This window comes from Daphnia pulicaria, chromosome 9 (genome assembly GCF_021234035.1).
Source record: "Daphnia pulicaria isolate SC F1-1A chromosome 9, SC_F0-13Bv2, whole genome shotgun sequence".
Taxonomy (NCBI): domain Eukaryota; kingdom Metazoa; phylum Arthropoda; class Branchiopoda; order Diplostraca; family Daphniidae; genus Daphnia; species Daphnia pulicaria.
Window position 1 is genome coordinate 3372440 of NC_060921.1, and position 19027 is coordinate 3391466.

Here is a 19027-nt window from a genome sequence, read left to right on the forward strand (position 1 = left end):
GGAAAATTCGCCCTTCATTGACTGTGCTCAGGGAAATTACCTGGACATGGAAGAAGAGAGAAGAGTGCGAGACCAGTTCAGCTAGAGAGGGATTAGTCATAGTAGGCTTCCGGTATATACTCATGACTCCAAAAGTTTTCCTCAGATCGTGAGCTTTCCAAGTCCCTGTTCGACCAGAGTCCTCCTGATCCTCCGGGTTATCAGAGCGGGTGACTGACCACCGGCGGGCGTTGGTTAGTGGTTAGATAGGGAAACAGGGCCACAGAAAAGAAGGGAGCCCAGATATGCACTTCTAATTTAAGGTAGGCCTACATCTACATAATTATTAACTTATTAATTACTTACTAATGAAAAACTTATTAATGAAATACACACAAACATTGAGCAGACACTAGGCAACTGACAACATGACAAAATTTCAAGACCAGCAAGCACATTAGATTGCTCTACCAGATCCAAAGAACAGCAACCACCCTACCCTACAAAGCAAAGGGAAATATAATTATAAAAAGTTTATTAATTGAAACAATACATTTGAGGGAGCAAAAATTGGCATCATCTAAGAAATAACTCCAAGCTTAAATTGATGAATAAATGGTTGCAGTTAAATAAAGATCAACAAAAAATTGTAAAAACTGATGGAATAGAGAACATTTGAAATCCGGAAAATCCATTGAAAAACGATGCATTCAATAAACCGAGAATAAGACTACAATTTCAATTAAATTACCTGTGCTAAAGTCCTCCTTCACAGATAGTAGATTATGTAACGAAGCGTCGCTCCGCAACAGCTGAAGATGCTGCAACCTGACGCCGTCCGGCGCCAGTAATATTATCAACCACTTTAGAATTAGAGCCACCCATAAATTGTGTGTTAATGTGTTAGTTCCCATAGTGTTAGGCCTACCCCAGAATAATATTGACAAGTGATCGGTTCACACGTCAACGTATTTGGGGGTACCCTTTACACAGGGCGATTATTAGTGACTAATGTGCCTTTGTCGCTGGACCAGATGGGCCCAGCTGTATGCAAAGTTTCGTCGCAAATGTGCGACGAACAGTTAGTTAGTCTTGTTCGACTCTCCGACCAGTTCGTAGAGCTCTCCCTAATTTCTGATTAGCTAGTTACTATCGACTCCTTTCACTTTTCCCTATTCTTCTTCAGTTAACCCAGTTCAGTGCCAATTACGAGTTATCTTGCCCATTTCTATTTTCCTATCTTCGTGTCTGTTTTGTGTGCGCATTTGCGCTTATTGTGTCGTGTGTGTACGCACGTCTGCCGTCGTGCAGTTATCGTCCGTGTATTCGTTTATGCCGTGTTCCCCTTCTACTTCTTTTCTCTTCCCGTGTCATCGGCCTCCGGCAATATCGGTATGTCCCGCGTTTAACTCTTTATCTCATTTATGTACTCTTAAGCTTAGAAATCCAGAATACATTCAGCAATTGTGGGAAGCCCCGAGTGTCATTTATTCGCTTGTGTTATTTGTACGACCCGCTCTCCGCGAGATGGAGAGGTCGTTACAATTATTACGACCTCCTCCATCTATGTCAACTACGGCAAGATCAGTTTTGCAATGTTAAATGACTATACGTGGTTTCAGAACCCCGTAAATCACACAAACCGCAAGCGTGCTGGTAAGTAAGAATTCCGATTGTAATGCCATATGCACCAAACACCAACCAATATTGAAAAACCTGCAAAACACAGCGAGATTAAATTCAAGAATAAGAAAATATTGAAGACAAGACTGTGTGCATGATCATTCCAACAAAATAATGACTTCTGCAGTCAACATTTTCTCAGAAATCCTGAGAATTGAAAAAGATATACCCAAAATTTTTCAAGGACAGCAAACAAAGGAACATTTTTTATCTTGTGAAATCATCCTTTTGAACTTGATTTTGAAAGAAAATTTCCACCAGCAATGAATGAACCACAATTAAACCATATGACTTACTAGAGTAAAATAAACATTTCCAAATAAATTTCCTTTGACAAGGATTCTTCCTGGCTAGGTAGTTGTAAACGATGATTGCATCAGAACACACACACGGCCACGTGCTAATAGGAAAGACTTGAAAAATGCTAGGTTGATAGGTTCACTTTAAGAGGGATAGACAACCGTTTCAACGTTTTGGGGCAAGAATAGAGAATTTTCGTATGTAGATAGAGATATGTAGATGTACGTATGTGATATTTGACCGCTAGATGGCGTTTTGGCGAAACTTTTTTTTTTACATTTTTTTTTGTGTCGGTTTCGGCATGCCATTATCCTTACTATTTTAGTATTTAAAGTAAAAGTATCACGGCAATTTAAACAATAAATGGGGGGGGAGGAGGGCGGGACTTCCTACGGGAACCTAGCAAACCAGAACGGGTTGCCAACATGTTCAACACTAACTAGTATTTGAAGCAAATTTACTTTTGGATTGCAAATTTGCAATCGATAGCTTAGAACTCCTCCCATAAGGAGGCGTAGAAAGGAAAATTTCCGGACCGCCCGATAGAAGGAGAGAGCACTAAATTTTGAAAAGTCTGGATTTTTTTGGGAATCGGTCAAAACCTGTCGAATAGTAGTAATAGGGCACTTATTTTTGGAAATTAATGCTAACTTTGGAGCAGTTAATTTTGTATCCCTTTGGCGTTCCATACCTTTGGCGTTGCCAAGGGCGTTGCATAGTGGTGCGATCTTGAGCGACTAACGAAGTGGAACTTTCAAGCGAAATGAGTGGTGATTTCTTTAAAAATTTACCTGTTGAGTTGGGAAGAATTGAATCCCCGATTTCTCACATGCGCTCCACCGTAAGGTGGGATGGAGAATCAGAGAAAGACAATTATTTCCAACTGCTCTTGGTCGCCGCTGGAGCCCACAACTAACCGGGATTTTTAGCCAGCAAAGAAAAATCTTATTATTTAATTGCAGAAATCATGATGTGTATTATAAAATGCAAGATGACATATCAATTCATTTTATTGATTAAGTTACAATTGCAAGTAGTTGTCGATCGATCAATTCTAACAGGAGTAAAAATCTGAAATGGTAAAATTGATTGTCCGATGGCGATCGTTGATATTTAGTATCGTTAAAATACTACTATCCCAACCATGTTCCAGCAGCGGCTATTATGCTGGGGCCCCAATGTTTAACCGCTTCGCGAGCCGCTTCGAAAACGACCTGGTTCGCGACAGCTTTCACATTCGGTTTATTCAGAATCGGTTTAACTTTTTTTTTAAACCAAGAACGCTTCATACGCTTGGAAAGGAAATCGTCTAGCATAAATCGCAAAATATTTGAAAATAATTAAAAAAACAATTTTTCATTATCATTTCAACGTGCTGAGTGTCTCACCTGACAATCTACTCGATTGAACTGGAACGTCCTCTTCTATGGCAAGTTTTTAGTGCCACCCAGTTCACCCTCAACCCGGGGATTCAACCCTTCATCTCAACCCGGTTATTCAACCCGGTGACTCAACCCGGGGATTCAACCTAGCTGTTTTTTGGCGCCATCTAGCGGCCAATACAATAAATACACCTACAAACTATAGAGACCGGCATCTCCCTCGATTTTTCCCTCGACTTTGACACCAGTAGCGCCACATGCTGCGGGATTTTTAACGAGCCGTGCGCGGAACAGTTCTTCCTGTCAGCTGAGTTCATACAGTTCATAGTTAAAATGTCTGTTTTATTCGAAGAGTGCCTCATTTGTGGGGCATGGAAAGACGACATGGAATGTGGAACTTTCTGATGTAGCTTACCACCCTCTGGCTATGAAAAGTAGGGGATGGGAAGGGGTAGGCGCTGGGAACCATTCGGCAACAGGGATATAGCCAGCCGATGGGCCGTTCATTATAGTAGGCCATGGTAACGTGTTTTTCGCGGATGGAACTTCTATAAACTATAAGTGCCCCACAAATGAGGCACTCTTCGAATAAAACTGACATTTTTAACTATGAAGTATGAACTGAGCTGACAGGAATAACTGTTCCGCGCCCAGCTTGATAAAATTCACCAAGCATGTGGCGCTCGTGGTGTCAAAAACGAGGGAAAAATCGAGGGAGATGCGGGTCTCTATAGTTTGTAGGCGTATTTATTGTATTGGCCGCTAGATGGCGCCAAAAAACAGCTAGGTTGAATCCCCGGGTTGAGTCACCGGGTTGAATAACCGGGTTGAGATGAAGGGTTGAATCCCCGGGTTGAGGGTGAACTGGGTGGCACTAAAAACTTGCCATACTCTTCTGCTCCAGTCAAAGTTTCACCATCGTCAGCATTCTCAACAGTCTCCTGGTTCAATAATTCGAGGTTGTTGGATTCTTCAATGCGATCCTCATCGTATACAGGAAGAGCAAGTGTAGACAACACAAGCTGACTGCAAAATAGAATTGTTAGAAGGTAAAACTTTGCCATTTTGGAGAGCTTTGGTGGTAGCACTCGAAGATAGAAACTGCCGTGTGGTTGACAGAACTCTTGTCCGTATTTATGCGGACGGATAATAATAGGTAGAATGGTAGATTTTATCAAAAAACCAGAAAATAAAATTTTATAGGGCTCAACATCCCTAATAGATTTACAACATACAAAGATTAGTATGAGTGTGAAAGTAAAATTAACGGAGGCAATTGATGGTGTTTTTTTTCGGGTGTTTCAGCACCGCCAAACCGCCGCTGCTTTCATCTTATCATGCGACGCACTTTTAGATTTCATGCGGGAGATCAAGACAGAATTTTCTTCCGTATTTATGGGGATGGATAATTATTCGGTTGAATTTTTCCAGCAAATAAAATTTTGTAGGGTTCATAACATCCCTAATAGATTTATAACATACAAAGATCAGTATAAGTGCGAAAGTAAAATTAACGGAGGCAATTGATGGTGTTTTTTTCCGGGTGTTTCAGCACCGCCATAACGCCGCTGTTTTCATCTTATCAATTATCATACCGCACTTTTAGATCTTACGAGGGAATTTATTGCTGCTATTTAATACTACAGATCCATCGCCCAACCATGTAGATAAATTGGTAAATTACCCTAACGCAGTTGTGTAGTTTAAAATAATAATCCAAGTAATCCTCTGTGTCATAATTATTCTGCTAGAGTAGGTGGTATGGATGTCTACTATGTTATCATTGCCGTCTTTTAACCAGCTCAGCTCATATAGCATTAATTAACAGATTTAGTCATTCACTAAAAAACCGTCTAACTTAATTAATAACATTAGTTAATACAAAAGGAATCAGTTTTTGATTACCTGCATTCATATTAACTGGAGTTGAGGGGGATTGAACCCCTGACTTCTCACATGCGAAGCGAGCACTCTACCACTGAGTTACAACCCCGCTGAAATTCCCCTAAACTAATTTAATATTACTAACTTCTTTATTCTTTATAAATCCATAAGTCGTAAAACTTCCAATTACAATTTGTTCCTTATCGGGTAGTGACTCCGGTATACACAACATTCGGATACCGCCAGGAAAACATTAATGGACATTCGAGTTTGTAATCATGTGCATGGCTGAAATTAGTGTATGGCGCATGTTTTTTTCATGTTTGCGTTTCAAATGTTTGTACATTTTTAAGAAATGACGGTGTACCCAAAACTCTGTAATGGTCTCATTATTTTTCCGAAGATACGCTGAACCCCCCAGCGAGAAAGTGACTTTCGTGGTAAAGAGAGAGACAAGGAATTGCTGCAGACAGGAAAAATTCTCGAGAGACCTGATGCTTTATCCGATTCTGGCTCAAGGATGCGCGAAAGAAAGCTTAATTGGGGAAAGTCCGAAAAGTTTAGGACCTTATCGTCCTCCAATACAGATTATCAGAACGACCTTCACATCTACTATAGTTACTAAGTAGAAGTCGTATAAATAAGGGCCGGTGTTGCTGTCAATTTCACAGCAGTCCTTCTTCCGCTTTTCGACGCATTTCATCCTAAAAATGGCACGTCTCTACATCCTGGCGATTCTCCTCTGCTGCAGTCAACTCGTCTTGACCACTAACGGCCATCCTGCTGGCGAAGATGGCGAGTGGGTCGACGACATATCCAACAATCCTGAAATCATGGGAAGGATTGCGGAAGACGAAGAGGATGACCCATCTCGGTCTGTTGCCGCTCCGGTGGCCAAAAACGAAGACGACGGCGAATGGGTGGATGATGTAACAGGTAACATGTTCATCATGGGCGAGGATCCTCTTTCTCAATCAACAGGACTGTCGGGTAAGTGTAACAAATTTTATTTATAATCTTTAAAAAGTGGAATATTCTCATAAAATCTTTATTTGTTGCTTCCAGACGACATGAATTCCGAACGTAAAAAACGAAGTGTAGAGAAGAAAATATTGAAAGCCATGAAGAAGGCGTCCAAGAAAGGCAAGAGGGCCACGGACGCAGAGCGTGAAAAAAGAAGCCCAAAGAGCAAAATGGAAAAAAATTTTGCTTAGGCGATGAAGAAAGGAGCGAAATAAACACAATTCAAATTTTTTTTTTTTTATATATATAATTTAGCAATCACCAACTGCTCGATTTTTGCAATTCCAATACAATTTTTGACTTTGTTTCTTGCATCCAATTTGTATTAATTATTTTCATAAATCTCTGTGTTTCTATTACATAATCCACATTAACTCTTAACAATCATATGCGGAAAGAGTATAATGACGTCAGTTTGGTTTAAGACGGCGCAATTTCTTCCACATTCTCCGAGGAATCGGGCATCTGTTCGTCATCGTGTTCGTATCTGAAAAAAAAAAAATAATCCCAATTGCGAAAAGTTAAGAAGAATTCACGATCTAACGTGAAAAACATATTTAAAAGAGCTATTACTGTGGCGCTAAGCCGCGTGTCAAATAATCCACGTTATATAAGTCTACCTTATACGGTCAGATTCTTTTTCTGGAACGTGAGCGACATTGATGGCAAACTTCATCCATTTCAACTGTCGCTCTGTTAGCGGGCCACCTAGGAAGGCGTAAGCCGGTTCGTCCCAGCACGTAATGCTGTACGGCTCGTTACTTTCCAATGCGAATTCTCTTTCATCATTCGCATACAAAAGTATCAGCTCGGCAATCTTTGGTTTCTCCATGGCGGACGCAATTTTGGCAAGTGAATGGATGACTCTCTGGTAGTTTTCCAGCAGGAAACTATCGTTTGTCAATTGATGGCAAGCCCGTTGGAAGTACGGATCGGCGAACAAGAGAAATTTCATGTCTTCGCTGACTGGCTCCACGTCCTGAGACGGAAACATTTTGACCCATTTCTTCTGGAGTGTTTTGATGACTTTAACATTGTCATGCGATGACAGGGCAGGGTATTTGATCTTCCAAGGCCTGCCGGACTTGCCGTCTACTCCGTCAAAGCAATCCTTGACGGCCCGAAAGGCCGTTCTGTAATTCTCGACGCACAATCTCCTTTGTTCTTGTTCCACTTCCTCTTCGGTTTGATAACTATAAACATAGCGTCCACAATTACGTAAATAATACATAGGACGTGTATAATAATGTGTAGAGAACAACTTACAGATAGTGATCGCATCGGGAACACTCGACGTGCCAAAGACTTTTGATTATGTAGCTCCTTTTTCCTGGTCTCATGACGGCCGCCTTTCTCTCTAGCCTGAAAGACGCCAATATGATTTATTTCGGAAGAGAAGTATTAATCGTAACATAAAAGAGCGTATTACCATTCCTGTTTTGCAGGGCTGCTGTTATCCGAAGTGCCAAGGACACCTTTACCGAAAATGGTGTGCAAACTTTGCAAAATACTTGAAAAACCACTCATTTCTTTGGCGCACAAGTTCCTTTACTCGATCGGCTATAACTTGTTTCGTACACTGAAAAACACAGGAATGAATAAACGTTTGGCTTGTGTCGTAAAATCGTTTTCTAAACGTTTCACTCTACCATTAAAATAATAATTTAAAAGAAAATAATGATGCCACACACGGCATACGAGTTGATGTCTATTACGTTGACGTTTTTGTTACATTGTGAGATGGCTCTGTGTGTAGTAGATAGTAGCAGAGGTCCTTTGGTAAATTGTGTCTATTTCTCTTTCGTTTGACATTGGCTTTGTCCTCGCTCGTGTGTTTGATGTGTGGCACACAAAGCCGGTTTTTTTTTCTTTCTTCTTCTTCTTCTTTTTTCTTTATTCTTTCGTGTCGGATCCATCTCGCGCTCCCATTTCTTATATATTTTCTCTCTCTCCTCCCGAGTTCTTCTTCTTCTTCTTTTCACTTTCCCATCCTCCTTTCCACTTACCGAGTCTTGATTGCCAAATCGCGCACCGATGGAGCGCACGCCTCCGATGCTCCCGGAGAGTCCCCTCCGCACAAAGGGATCCCGTGAATAAAAAAATTTGAAAAATAAATGAAAAAAAAAAATGGAAAAAATGAAAATAAAACACTTTTCTTTTCTTTCTATCGTGCTATTACTATATCTATATGCTCCCACTCGATTCTTTCTTGACGCTTGACGTTTTTTTTTTAATTTTTTCTATATCCTATACAGAAATCCTCCAATCCCTCCTCGATCCCCGTTTTGTACTGTATACACACTTCCTCCTCCCACTCCGGGCGGGACATTTGAAAGGGAAAAAGGAAACGAGTTTTGATACATTTTTCTCCCTTCGACGTTTCGTCGTTTCCTCCTCAACCAACGCCTTCCACCCACCTTCTCAGAGAAACCCCCCCAACCCCCCAACCCCCCTTTCGAATAGAGTTCTTTTTATTTTTATTTTCTTCTTCCCTTATTTTCTATCCCTTTGACGCTCCGGATTTTCTTATGATGATGCCGGGACTTGAAATACATATATTAAGGGACACACACGAGAGAGCCGAAATGACATTTGATGACGAGGGGGGAAGGTGGGTAGAGAGGGAGACGTTTCTCCCCCCTCCCTTACAGCAAGTGTGGGCGGCGTGACGATCAAAAAAAAGATAGGACGAATGTAGAACATCGGAAATTGATGATGAAGAACTTAAGAAATATAAAAGCGCAAAGGTACTTATATAAGAACAGCAGGAGGGGTGGGGAGTTTAGGGTCAAATCAACAGGCGATTTATACTTGGAATCATTTGAACATTTATCGGTGACACACTTTCGCCAATGCCATTTCAGATAGCAATTAGATCAAAATTGGTTCATTCTATATGGAGACAACACAATTGAGGCAGATTAAAAATTTGAAATTTACCGCGTGATTGTGTGCAAAGAATAAAAAAAAAGATTATAGTCCTTGACAACTTACCCCACGTATGTGTGAGAGGCCTATTGCTGTTTTCAGTAATAAATCATTTCGCTATCGCTGATAGCAGGATTCCCTACGATAATTCCATTTTTGATAGTGAACAATATTAATTACAGGGTCCTGCATCAATACGAGTGTCATAATTCGTTATGCTAAATCTAGGCGAGGGAGTTTACTTGCTATGAGGATCGCACACTTGTCATCTTAACGCGGGATATCTTGATCTACTTATTCATTTGATTTTACTGAAAAATTATTCTAGTGTTCGTCACAAAGCCAATGTTGAACTTGTGACGGCCGGTAGCACAGGTCACCAAGATTCTTGGGAATCTCGACGTTACTGATGAACAACTCCACTCCACACATTAAGTCCTGACGGATGATGTGAACGAACACTTGAGTACTGTAAATTACGGGAACTACCATCCCAAATATGAAGTAGCATATACTCTTAAACTAAAGAGTGTATCGGCTTTCATCTTAACAGATCTGTAAATACTACTAGGGCCAAAAATGCTATTTGATATCATTTTATTTAATCGAAATTTTTACGTTGATCAATGTTCATTTGTTATCAAATCAGAATTATTAGGAGAAACAGCAGATGGATGAAAGTTTTCCGATTTGAACGACGCATCGTTAGACAATTGGAGGCTTTTCAGTCGAACGAAGGTAGTCCATGGTAGCTTTAGGGGTGTTATTTATATTATAGGGGTTGTCAGTCTATTTCGCTAGCGTTAATAACAGGAACGAAAATAATTCCATTTTTGAAAGTGAACAACATTAATTACAGGGCGCTGCATCGATACAACTATCATTATTCGATATTTAAATATACAGGGGATGTAATTTACTTGTTACAAAGATTGCACATTAGTCACTCAGAGTGGAGATATTTCCCCTACTTAATCAGTTTACATTTAATGAAAATATCAGAAGTGTATCATGCGCCCCTGGTACGAAGTAATGTTCGTAGTCCTATTTCTACTTTTTGTCGGATGGAAAGATCTTGAATTGAGTGGGAGAGGAGCCTGGTTAAAGTCAGACCGATTACTTACAACACTAGCGCTATAATGACATATATAAATATGAATATCATCAATTTTATAAATTATTCTAAAACTTAAAACAGAGGCCTAACAATGAACCAAAATTTCACCAGCTGGAGATATTTGTGGGAAAAACGTTTTTGTATTGTTAGTTCACTCGTCTTCGTAATCTTCGAGGTCGACAACAGCTGAAGAAGTGATTAACCATCTGACGAAATTAATTAAACCGTGAAAGAATCCCAGTCCGGAAGGCGCTAGAATAGGCTGCAATTGTTGCGATTCATCCATGATAATGATGCCGTAATCTTCATCGACGTCCGTCATTTCGTCAATTTTCTCCCGGCGTGATGGCTGATTGATTGCGAGTGTCGTTGAAGTTGTTTGGACTGGATCGCTCATTTTTTCGTTGGTTGGAACGTCACCGATTTCAGTTGGCGCTACTTGCTCGTCGCCGATAATTTTTCCGAATTTCAATTTGTGCAGCAATCTGTTGTACTTTTGATAGGATCGCTCCGACAGACCGGACGGGATGTCGTTCGATTCGTCATGGTTTGACGGCTGGCCAATATCCCAATTTTGTTGTTCCTTTTGGTCCGTTTCCAAGGAAATGTCGTCCGAATTGTTGCCGTAGAGCCGTTCCAGTTGGCCTGCTGATATCACAGATTAGATAAGAATGAATGTTACACATAGCTCTGCAATGAAACAAACTATATAAACATGTATACGAGTTGGCAACTTACCATTCAGTTCTATTTTCAGAAAATCATCGCTCACCGCAGTCCCGAAGAAACAACATATCGCCATCAACACAAGTAGTGACCGCATCGCAAACATAAAAATTCGAACTGTCGTTTTCGGAAGTTCCTTTCAAACTCTGGACATCAAAACCACGCATGCCACCCATTATATGTCTACGATTTTCTTCCATTCAAGGTTGTGGGGTTTTTTTTAAAGCCTGTTGTTTGTTTTTATGGTTCCAGTTCATTGCGTTTGTAGCACAACTGTTTGGGGACGAAATTAAAGGAAGCGGACAAATATTGTCGCCCATAAAAGACAAACGACCAAACAGTTCAAGGCAAATTGCAGGTGTATTTCCTGTTATTTCACGCAAGGTTACTGGTTATTCGTTTGATTAAGTACTCGAAATAACATCGTGAAAGAAGGTATACGTGTTTTGAATGACATCTTTTTGTGTGGCCAACGTTCACTAATGGAAATTATTTCTTTTTAGTAGGCTCCAAAACGTGTCCTTGTCCGTTTCTATCCTGCACTGGCGGACGGAAGATTATTTTTACATTGTAAAGGGAAGACAAACTAAATTCGGCTAGACTATCGTCTACGATGACCTATCGGCAGTGGATTGAAAGTGAATGTCAATTCTCATTGGGGGAATTTCCCTGTTGTTGTTTTTCAACCTGGCGCTATTCCAGTTTACCCATCAGTCGGCGACAAACCCATTTGTTTTTAAATATTCTCACGACTCTCCCCGGAATGATTCAAGGTTTTAAAAAACCAGTAGTCAGCTGTTGCTATGGGAGAAATAATTCTACTGGGGCAACGATTCAAGGACGATATCAACCCCACCAGCAAATCAAACTACTCGACGGATAAAATTATCAAAAGCGCAAACTTGAATCAACGTTTAAAAAAAAAGAGTGTATTAGTAACTTGTTTAGTAACTTAATGTAACTGGTGATGGAACGGTTCAAATTGTGGTTTTTTTTGCGGGAACCCCTCTCTTTCTTAAGCTGCTAGTCTGGGAGTTTGATTTAAATTACACAACACATCGTTAATGGGCGACCACAAAGGAAACTGACTGGCGTCACTCCCGAGTGGTCCCTAAGGCAAAAGGCATTCTTGATTTCAGTTAAAGGGCTCTCTGGAATTGGTAAAAAAAAAAAAAGAAATGCCAACCATTAGAAGAATGTAATCAAGAATTTTGGTCTCAAAAGAGAAAGTTCTTATTGCTTTTGTTTGTAATCTTTTACCCGTGCTGATTAATGCTCGAAGTTCTCCCGCGGACGGCAGCTTGTCTACTACGAGTAAGGAAACTCTGTCCGGCCGCAGTGGCGGCCGGAGCTGGTGCCATCGCTTGGTTTTGGACGGCATTGCCAGCCCCTAAACGCTGTTCCATGGCTTGACGTTGAAGTTGCATACCCTATCGGAATTCAGAATGAATTATAAAAACAGGGCCATGACCAAATAACCCAAAAGAGAAAAGCCAATGTCATTTACCAAATTGTAAAAGGCGGTGGTGACCAGTTGGTCTTCAGTTTCCCGGATGGCTTTGTGTCTCTCCGTCTCCATTTCCAGCCGCTCAATCAATCGATCCTTTTCTCTCAATTGATTTTGAAGGGCGGCCATTTCGGGCGAAACGGCTGTAGTGTTGTTTTTCGGATCCAGAGTTTTCAACACCATCTTGGCTTTCTCAATGTACCTCTTGTAACGTTCTTCCATGGCTTGCATCTCACTCTCTTTACGGTTCAGCGTTTCCAGTGACGCTTTTGTTCGCTCCACTAAAAAAATAAAATTATACAAAATTGACAGAAGGATAAACAAACAAAAAACGAACGAAACAATCTAAAACATTTGACAATGATCGCTTTGCGTACTCTGTTCAGTTAGTTTGTGTTCCATCTTTTCGGCTTCCTGTTTCTTCTGCTGCAGCTCCCGTTCCAGACTTTTGATTCGAATCTTGAAAGCAGCCATGTCCTTCATATCCGACTGGCTGTCAGCTCCACTGCTGGAGACTGGAGAAGCGACACGATTGTTCTCCAATTGAATTTCCAGTTCCAGCACGCGCTTGGCCGATTTTCTAAACAAGGCGAGAAGGGCACGGAAGAAACAAAACAACAAACAAAAGACCAAAAAGATCAAGTTCAGTACACCTGTTCAATGACTAAAACAAAACTACATAGCTAATTCCTCTACTAGTGCATTTTTACCTGGATCGATTGGTCGAAGGCGGATGGGGACTGCATCATTCTAACCATTTCTCTCTTTCTCCTCAATCCCATTTCTTTTAAAGGCAAAAAACTACTTACTGAACAAAGTTTATTGAAATGTGTGGGCAAATCAACTACAAAAAAAAAGATAGGACGAATATTTGTTTTGTTTTTTCGTTGCAAAAAAATAACACAAGGCTGACGTAATAAGAAACTACATCTACAGATTTTGGGAGAGACACGATAGCATCGAGATAGAAAAAAAAAAACTTGATTAGTAAATAGTGGGAGAAAAAAAAAAAGGCCCCCCGTTTGTTCCCCTCATGGTTTTAGTAAAATAGTTCATTCACCACCCGCCTTCGACCAGAACAACATTTGTTTGTGCGTAAATTGGCAAATACATAGTATATAGTAATAATAGTACATTCACACTGGATAGCTAAATTAGTTAGATCTCTTCACACGCTACTTTTTTGTTTTTTACTACGACAGAAATTGCGATTGACTCTTGAATCGGGCAATAGTTTTCGCTACACAATTGAGTACGTTTGTTTTCCCTTCCGTTCTTTCACTTGCATATATAGTAGTATACTTTGGGAGAGAACAGAGGAGAAGAGATATATAGTGGTGGGGGGGGGATAAACTCGGTGAATAAATATTGACACAATTGCATATATAGAAAATCTAGCAGATTGGAGTTCTCTCTTTTGTTAGGATAATTAGGGTGGGAAGATCTTGGTGAGAAAGGCCAATTTCAATCTCTCTCTATTGTTTGTGACGAGATTGGAAACTGGCCTTGATGAGAACTTGTGTGTACGATATCTCGATATAGGACCCGAATATCACAGAGAAAGCAAGGGGGATTCTTCTTCTTTCCACATCTGTACTCGCGCACCGACCACACACAGCTAGCGAACATTTTGGTTTTTTTTCTAAAAATATTTCTTTTTCTTTACGAGCACAACCCTGTTACCTGCTTTCGTTCTCAACCTTAATGAAAAGTCTCCATTCGCTTTACTACACACGATTCCTTGAGTAAATATTGCAAGAAAAAAAAAAAAAAATTCGGAATGTCTACTGATATGGCACATTTAGTGGACGACTTTTGCAGTCGCTTTAATCGTGAAAAAATCTCTCAGGCCTCGTAGCTGCTAATCGACTTTGAGCGCCATACTTGTTGCGTTTAGTGGGAATTGAGTTAAGACACATGCAATGAGCAAACGGTATTTAAAAAAAAATACAGTAAGGAAGAATCTTTGTAGAACTATTTTAGGTCGTGAGAATAGTGGTTGGTCTGTTTGTTTTTTTGGTCTCAAGGGCCGCAAAGGGAGAACATTGCGTTGGCGGCGGCTTTAAACATTTTACGCTTCTTCAGCGACTTTCCGAAACTCTTCCGCGAGCACGTGTCGTCCGAATTGCGGTTGGCGGAAGAGCGCGGAGTCAGCAGAAGCGATTGGGAGCGATCAAACGAGCGATCGGAGCTGGCGATCGTTTCGCTGATGATGGAGAAAGAAGAGACTGAAACGGATTCGCTATCAAACGAGGCTCTTCCGTCGTGGAAAGAGACGTCAATCTCGATGGAATCGTCGGGAGGCGAGCGCAGCAATCCCGCCCCACTGCCACCAATGTCTTTCTTGTAAGGTATGGGGTTGAAATCGATCATAATCCCGTCATCGAAATGGTGGCTGCTGCTGGGCGAATAACGGGGCGAAGAGGTCGACTCCTCGTAATGAATCGAATCCCCACCGCGGTAGCCGGAATCCGTCTCATCACGCGGGGACGAGTCCCGGGTGATGACTACGGCCTCGACCGGCGGCGGCGGTGGCTTGTGGGGCTGAGCTGGATGGAAGCCATTTCCGTTGACTTCCATTTTGGACAAGGCTGGATCACTTTCTCTTCGATGCGGTAGACTGGCGAGACGGAGGAGACTGTTGCGGCTGCTGCCTAGGCCGCCGCTGGTTAACGGTAGCGCCGTTTCTAATTGCCGGGTCTCGCTTTCGGAACTGCCCCACTTTCTGTCGGCTGAGAAAATCGTCTGGGAACTGGTGGGCGTGGGAGTAGTAGTAGTAATGGGACCACCAAAAGCTATCGCTTTGTCGTAACCGTAACTGACTGAACGGGAATACACTCGAGATTGGACAGAACTCGACTGGGGAACGACTTGGGCGCAACTGGAGCTGTCGCTATTCAAAAACGCGTCTTTAAGGCGCTCCACGCGACTAACAGTGGCTTTCGATTCGACCGGGGCCGACTCGCTTGCCATTGGCGCGCCGGACGTGGTCACACGATTGCAAGAGCTCAGCTGAGAACAAGACGACGATCCGTGGAGAGATAAAGTTTGGGAACCATTGGTGATTGTGTTCTTAGCCATGAGTGAGCCAGCGAAAACGGGTTTGCTGGCCAATTTGGCCTTGATACTAGCCACGATACTGCCCGATGTCACCAAGGGCTTCATCTGACACTCTACTAAGGATTTTCGTGGCGGGCAGACCCGACATGTGCACCTGTTCTCGGCTTCTAGGCAAGTGATGCGTTCCAGGAGACTCGCGTTGACCGTCATCAGTACCTCCGCCTCGTCCTGGCCGCCATTCTTCTTCTCCTTCAGCAAACGGTTTTCGTGTTGCAGCCTCAACAGCTTCTCTCTGCAAATAAAAATGGAAAAGAAAAATGAATAAAAGAAATTATGGAAAGTACTGGGTAAAGCCCCGCACGAGGAAATAAAGAAATGAATAAAGAAATGATGGAAATTACTGGGTGAAGTCCCGCATGGGAAAATAAATGATGAAGAAATGAGGGGAAGTACTGGCTAGAAACTTGAAGCAATATCTTACTTAATGTCGGGCGGGATCATGTCGAGTGTGTCGACCCCTGTGGTGGAAGGCGAGCCGTCTTGAGGCATCATGGCCCCGTTGTTCAATTGCGTAAACTTGAATTCTTCATTTAGCTCAACAAGCTTGTCACGCTCCACGATCAAGCGCTATTGACCAAGAAGAAACGACATTAATTGCTGAGCAATTCCGCTGTGTGTACAGCACACGTTTTTACCTCTTTTTCCAGAGTTAGGGCTTCGTTACGCTCCACGATGTTCTTGTGTTGCAGTTCAAACTTGTCTGCTCGCCGACGTTCTTCATCGAGCGCACTCTGGACTTCAGCTATTTGCTTCCTCTGCAATTCCAGTTGAGATTTCCAGGGCCCAAGCTTTTTCAACTCCTGGGCAAACCACACAATGTGAAATGAATCGGAACCAAAAGGGAAATTTTCTGAATGGGCGTAACTATATACCTCCTCCAATTCCATGTTTTGCTGAATGTATTGGCTGTTTTTCTCTTCGAGCTTGCGCAACTGGCGTTTAAGTTCGTTGCCTTCTTCCACTTTGCGGCGCATGCTATCAATGGTCGACTGGGCGTTTTCGAGTCGAGCCGATCTCTCGCGAAGAATGTCCACTTCGTCCTTTAGGCTACGGGTTTGTTCGGCAGCGCTCTGTAGATCGTCCTGTCGCATACGCAACCTCGCCAGCTCTTGCTCAAGAACTTCGTTACGAAGTCGGACCTCTTCCCGTGCTTTTTGATAATAAATAGAAAAGAGGACGCGAGTTAAATTTATATGTACTTCCTTTCAATGTGAAATTGTCGGGCATTGATTTACCAGAATCCGATCTGAGAAGCTCTTCCGTCAGGCGGACAATCTCGCGTTTCTGCATCAATGCGGACGGATTGCCTCCGTCGGACCTGTCCAAACTCTCTAACGGCACACCACCTGATCGCAGCGACTCGACTTCAGATTGCAAGTGTTGGATCTCGTCTTGCAAAGTTGATATCTGTAATACGGTTACTATTTTGTCAGTCCCTGTTCACATCACATTACGGGACATGCAGCAATGGAGGGTACCTGTAAATTGAGCTTCTGACGTTCCTTGGCCAGTAGCTTCTTCTCTTCGTTGGCTGCTTCAAGTTGTGCCATCAAATTGTGAAATCCTGTGCCAGTGGTTTGGTTCGGGCTACGTCCGGCCATTACAGCCAAGGAATCTGCGTTGGGAACTAAGGAACCTCCAGCCAGCTCGTCAATGCCAGGTAGCCCCTGGATAGCAGCCATAATTCCTCGCTGGACATCTTCTTCCATCTGCAGGATTGCCTGGATGAACTCTTCTTGGCGCTCACAGTGAACAGCACAGCCTAACACTAGCTGCAAAAGTCTGCACAGTTCCGCTTCGTCTTCATTTTCACCTGCACAACAAGTTTCAATGAATCCACAATCACGACGAGACATGAGAGACAACTGCCATCGAAACGGCGAATAAAGAGAAAGAAAGAAAAGTAGCGGCGTAGCAAAAAGGCTGGTCCGCAAACTTTCTCACTCTTTCCAAATGTGGTCGAGAGCTGGAGGAGGAGTTACGTCAACTTCTTCTCACATAGTGACAGCGATAAACAAATATAACAATAGCCATTGTCGTTTGGTAGCTCACCTATCTTGCTGACGTCTGGCATGGTGAAGCCAGATAAACGTTGCCCCAGATGGACCTCGTAATAGTCAACAAGTCGCTCCAATACTTTTTTCCAGTTGCTAACCTTGAGTGAGGAATTGAATTTAGAAAAAAAAAGAAAAGAGTTAGCCAGGGAGTCGTTGAAACGTGTGTGCTATATGCTCAAGAGCGTGACGACGAATGGCGATCACAGTTTTGCCCATACTGCATTTTCCTTGACACAGGCACAATTGATAAATACAAGGGAAAGAAGTGCATAAGGAAAACTGGGGCTGGAGACAAGAAACTCAAAGTAGGTCTGCGGGAGTGCCCAAGTAGCTAGCTTCAATAGAACCAATCACATAGAGAAAGCTTAAGGGACCTTCGTTTAAAGATTTCCGATGCAACAAAGAACCTTTATGGCAATTTACCTTTAATATTTTGTTGGAAGTTACATTTTCCTTGATTTTTGAAAGCCAGGTATCATTGAACCATGGGGGATCACTACAAGGAATTATTGCAAAAAAAAAATTGGTCCAATTAAATGCTGATATAGCTCATTAACATTTTGTATAATAACCTACATTAAATTCAGGACTTTTGCTACAGTGACCCCATCACTCAAACTGGCAGCATCAGGCTGTGGTGATTCCAAATTGAACTTGTGAAGCTGCAAACATTGCAAAAAAAGTTAATTAGATTGCGTCACCGAAGGTAACAAAGGCGTGTGACTTACCCATTGCAAGAGGTGATGAAGCTGCCATTGTGCAGCCATATTCTGCAGAAGCGATTCGGTAAACAGAAAAAAAGAACACAAATCCTAGCTGCTTTTCAAACGATTAACCCTACAGTACTAATGTCAGAGAGAATCGCATTACTTCGACTAATATGTAAACAAAAACAAACAAAACAAAAGAAATTTTCAGATAAGTGTTAATCGAAACAACATGAAACGTCAGCCATGAAAGGCTTGGGCTTAAATGACAACAACGACGACGCTACAAGCTCCCTCTAACGGGGAAAAAAATGAAAGAAGAATTTGGTGTGTAACTTGTTGCTCTTCTTTTGGCCAGTTTAATAAATAATATATAAACTTGATTCATTAATTAAATTATGCTTTATTTTTGTACAAACTGTTTATTTACTTTTCCCTTTTTTTTTCTTAAATTAAAAATATAATGCAACTGGTACTGTTAATAACGAAATGGCAATGTCTCACAGGATGATTGACAAATTGGAATTCCAAAGTCGTAAAAACGTGGTAAAAACTGAAAAAAGAGAGAAAATTTTAGATAAGCGATGGTAAATAATTGAGATCAATATGCGTAG

General features: G+C 41.8%; 6 protein-coding genes and 1 non-coding gene across 11 annotated transcripts in view; 1 reads left to right on the forward strand and 6 right to left on the reverse strand.

The window, feature by feature from the left end:
• LOC124313083 (dipeptidase 1-like) overlaps nt 1–19027 on the reverse strand; it is a 1013891-nt gene that overhangs the window by 45066 nt on the left and 949798 nt on the right. The gene's annotated exons all lie outside the window — the stretch shown is intronic.
• On the reverse strand, nt 2919–4499 carry LOC124313490. The gene is made up of 3 exons (XM_046778448.1): nt 4242–4499; nt 3351–3388; nt 2919–3271 (listed from the first exon to the last, which is right to left on the reverse strand). Exons 1-3 carry the CDS (start codon nt 4406–4408, stop codon nt 3096–3098), a joined length of 381 nt encoding a protein of 126 aa, XP_046634404.1. The 5' UTR covers nt 4409–4499; the 3' UTR covers nt 2919–3095.
• Trnaa-cgc lies at nt 5266–5337 on the reverse strand. The gene has a single exon. It is a non-coding gene; the product is annotated as a tRNA-Ala (tRNA).
• Nucleotides 5883–6562, forward strand: LOC124313462. The gene is made up of 2 exons (XM_046778404.1): nt 5883–6218; nt 6294–6562. Exons 1-2 carry the CDS (start codon nt 5939–5941, stop codon nt 6440–6442), a joined length of 429 nt encoding a protein of 142 aa, XP_046634360.1. The 5' UTR covers nt 5883–5938; the 3' UTR covers nt 6443–6562.
• On the reverse strand, nt 6597–8097 carry LOC124313276. Of its 3 annotated transcripts, XM_046778114.1 has the most exons (5): nt 7901–8092; nt 7681–7830; nt 7518–7613; nt 6872–7444; nt 6597–6738 (listed from the first exon to the last, which is right to left on the reverse strand). In XM_046778114.1, the coding sequence occupies exons 2-5, from the start codon at nt 7776–7778 to the stop codon at nt 6672–6674; spliced, it is 834 nt and encodes a 277-aa protein (XP_046634070.1). In that variant the 5' UTR covers nt 7779–7830; nt 7901–8092; the 3' UTR covers nt 6597–6671. The 3 variants fall into 3 exon arrangements, with proteins under 3 accessions (XP_046634070.1, XP_046634069.1, XP_046634071.1); XM_046778113.1 differs by having other exon boundaries at nt 7681–8091; XM_046778115.1 differs by having other exon boundaries at nt 6653–6738; nt 6825–7444; nt 7681–8097.
• Nucleotides 9830–11775, reverse strand: LOC124313381. 2 transcript variants are annotated; one of them, XM_046778294.1, is made up of 2 exons: nt 11035–11775; nt 9830–10941 (listed from the first exon to the last, which is right to left on the reverse strand). In XM_046778294.1, exons 1-2 carry the CDS (start codon nt 11126–11128, stop codon nt 10448–10450), a joined length of 588 nt encoding a protein of 195 aa, XP_046634250.1. In that variant the 5' UTR covers nt 11129–11775; the 3' UTR covers nt 9830–10447. The 2 variants fall into 2 exon arrangements, with proteins under 2 accessions (XP_046634250.1, XP_046634249.1); XM_046778293.1 differs by having other exon boundaries at nt 9835–10944.
• LOC124312867 (protein Hook homolog 3-like) lies at nt 11932–18708 on the reverse strand. 2 transcript variants are annotated; one of them, XM_046777398.1, is made up of 14 exons: nt 18435–18697; nt 18283–18368; nt 18130–18202; nt 17702–17804; nt 17128–17462; nt 16885–17056; nt 16522–16799; nt 16285–16449; nt 16071–16216; nt 15744–15881; nt 12907–13109; nt 12530–12810; nt 12283–12452; nt 11932–12173 (listed from the first exon to the last, which is right to left on the reverse strand). In XM_046777398.1, exons 1-14 carry the CDS (start codon nt 18471–18473, stop codon nt 12158–12160), a joined length of 2205 nt encoding a protein of 734 aa, XP_046633354.1. In that variant the 5' UTR covers nt 18474–18697; the 3' UTR covers nt 11932–12157. The 2 variants fall into 2 exon arrangements, with proteins under 2 accessions (XP_046633354.1, XP_046633353.1); XM_046777397.1 differs by lacking the exons at nt 11932–12173; nt 12283–12452; nt 12530–12810; nt 12907–13109 and having other exon boundaries at nt 13332–15881; nt 18435–18708.

Coding starts and splice junctions, on each gene's coding strand:
- LOC124313490 (XM_046778448.1), bottom strand. CDS start 4,408: ATGGCAAAGTTTTACCTTCTAACAATTCTATTTTGCAGTCAGCTTGTG. Junction 3,389..4,241: donor GGTGAAACTTTGACTGGAGC/AGAAGAGTATGG, acceptor AAAACTTGCCAT/AGAAGAGGACGTTCCAGTTC. Junction 3,272..3,350: donor TCAATCGAGTAGATTGTCAG/GTGAGACACTCA, acceptor GATTTATGCTAG/ACGATTTCCTTTCCAAGCGT.
- LOC124313462 (XM_046778404.1), top strand. CDS start 5,939: ATGGCACGTCTCTACATCCTGGCGATTCTCCTCTGCTGCAGTCAACTC. Junction 6,219..6,293: donor TCAATCAACAGGACTGTCGG/GTAAGTGTAACA, acceptor TGTTGCTTCCAG/ACGACATGAATTCCGAACGT.
- LOC124313276 (XM_046778114.1), bottom strand. CDS start 7,778: ATGAGTGGTTTTTCAAGTATTTTGCAAAGTTTGCACACCATTTTCGGT. Junction 7,614..7,680: donor AGCCCTGCAAAACAGGAATG/GTAATACGCTCT, acceptor GGCGTCTTTCAG/GCTAGAGAGAAAGGCGGCCG. Junction 7,445..7,517: donor TCCCGATGCGATCACTATCT/GTAAGTTGTTCT, acceptor CTATGTTTATAG/TTATCAAACCGAAGAGGAAG.
- LOC124313381 (XM_046778293.1), bottom strand. CDS start 11,128: ATGTTTGCGATGCGGTCACTACTTGTGTTGATGGCGATATGTTGTTTC. Junction 10,945..11,034: donor TCTGAAAATAGAACTGAATG/GTAAGTTGCCAA, acceptor CTGTGATATCAG/CAGGCCAACTGGAACGGCTC.
- LOC124312867 (XM_046777397.1), bottom strand. CDS start 18,473: ATGGCTGCACAATGGCAGCTTCATCACCTCTTGCAATGG. Junction 18,369..18,434: donor TTCATCACCTCTTGCAATGG/GTAAGTCACACG, acceptor CAATGTTTGCAG/CTTCACAAGTTCAATTTGGA. Junction 17,463..17,701: donor GCCAGACGTCAGCAAGATAG/GTGAGCTACCAA, acceptor CTTGTTGTGCAG/GTGAAAATGAAGACGAAGCG.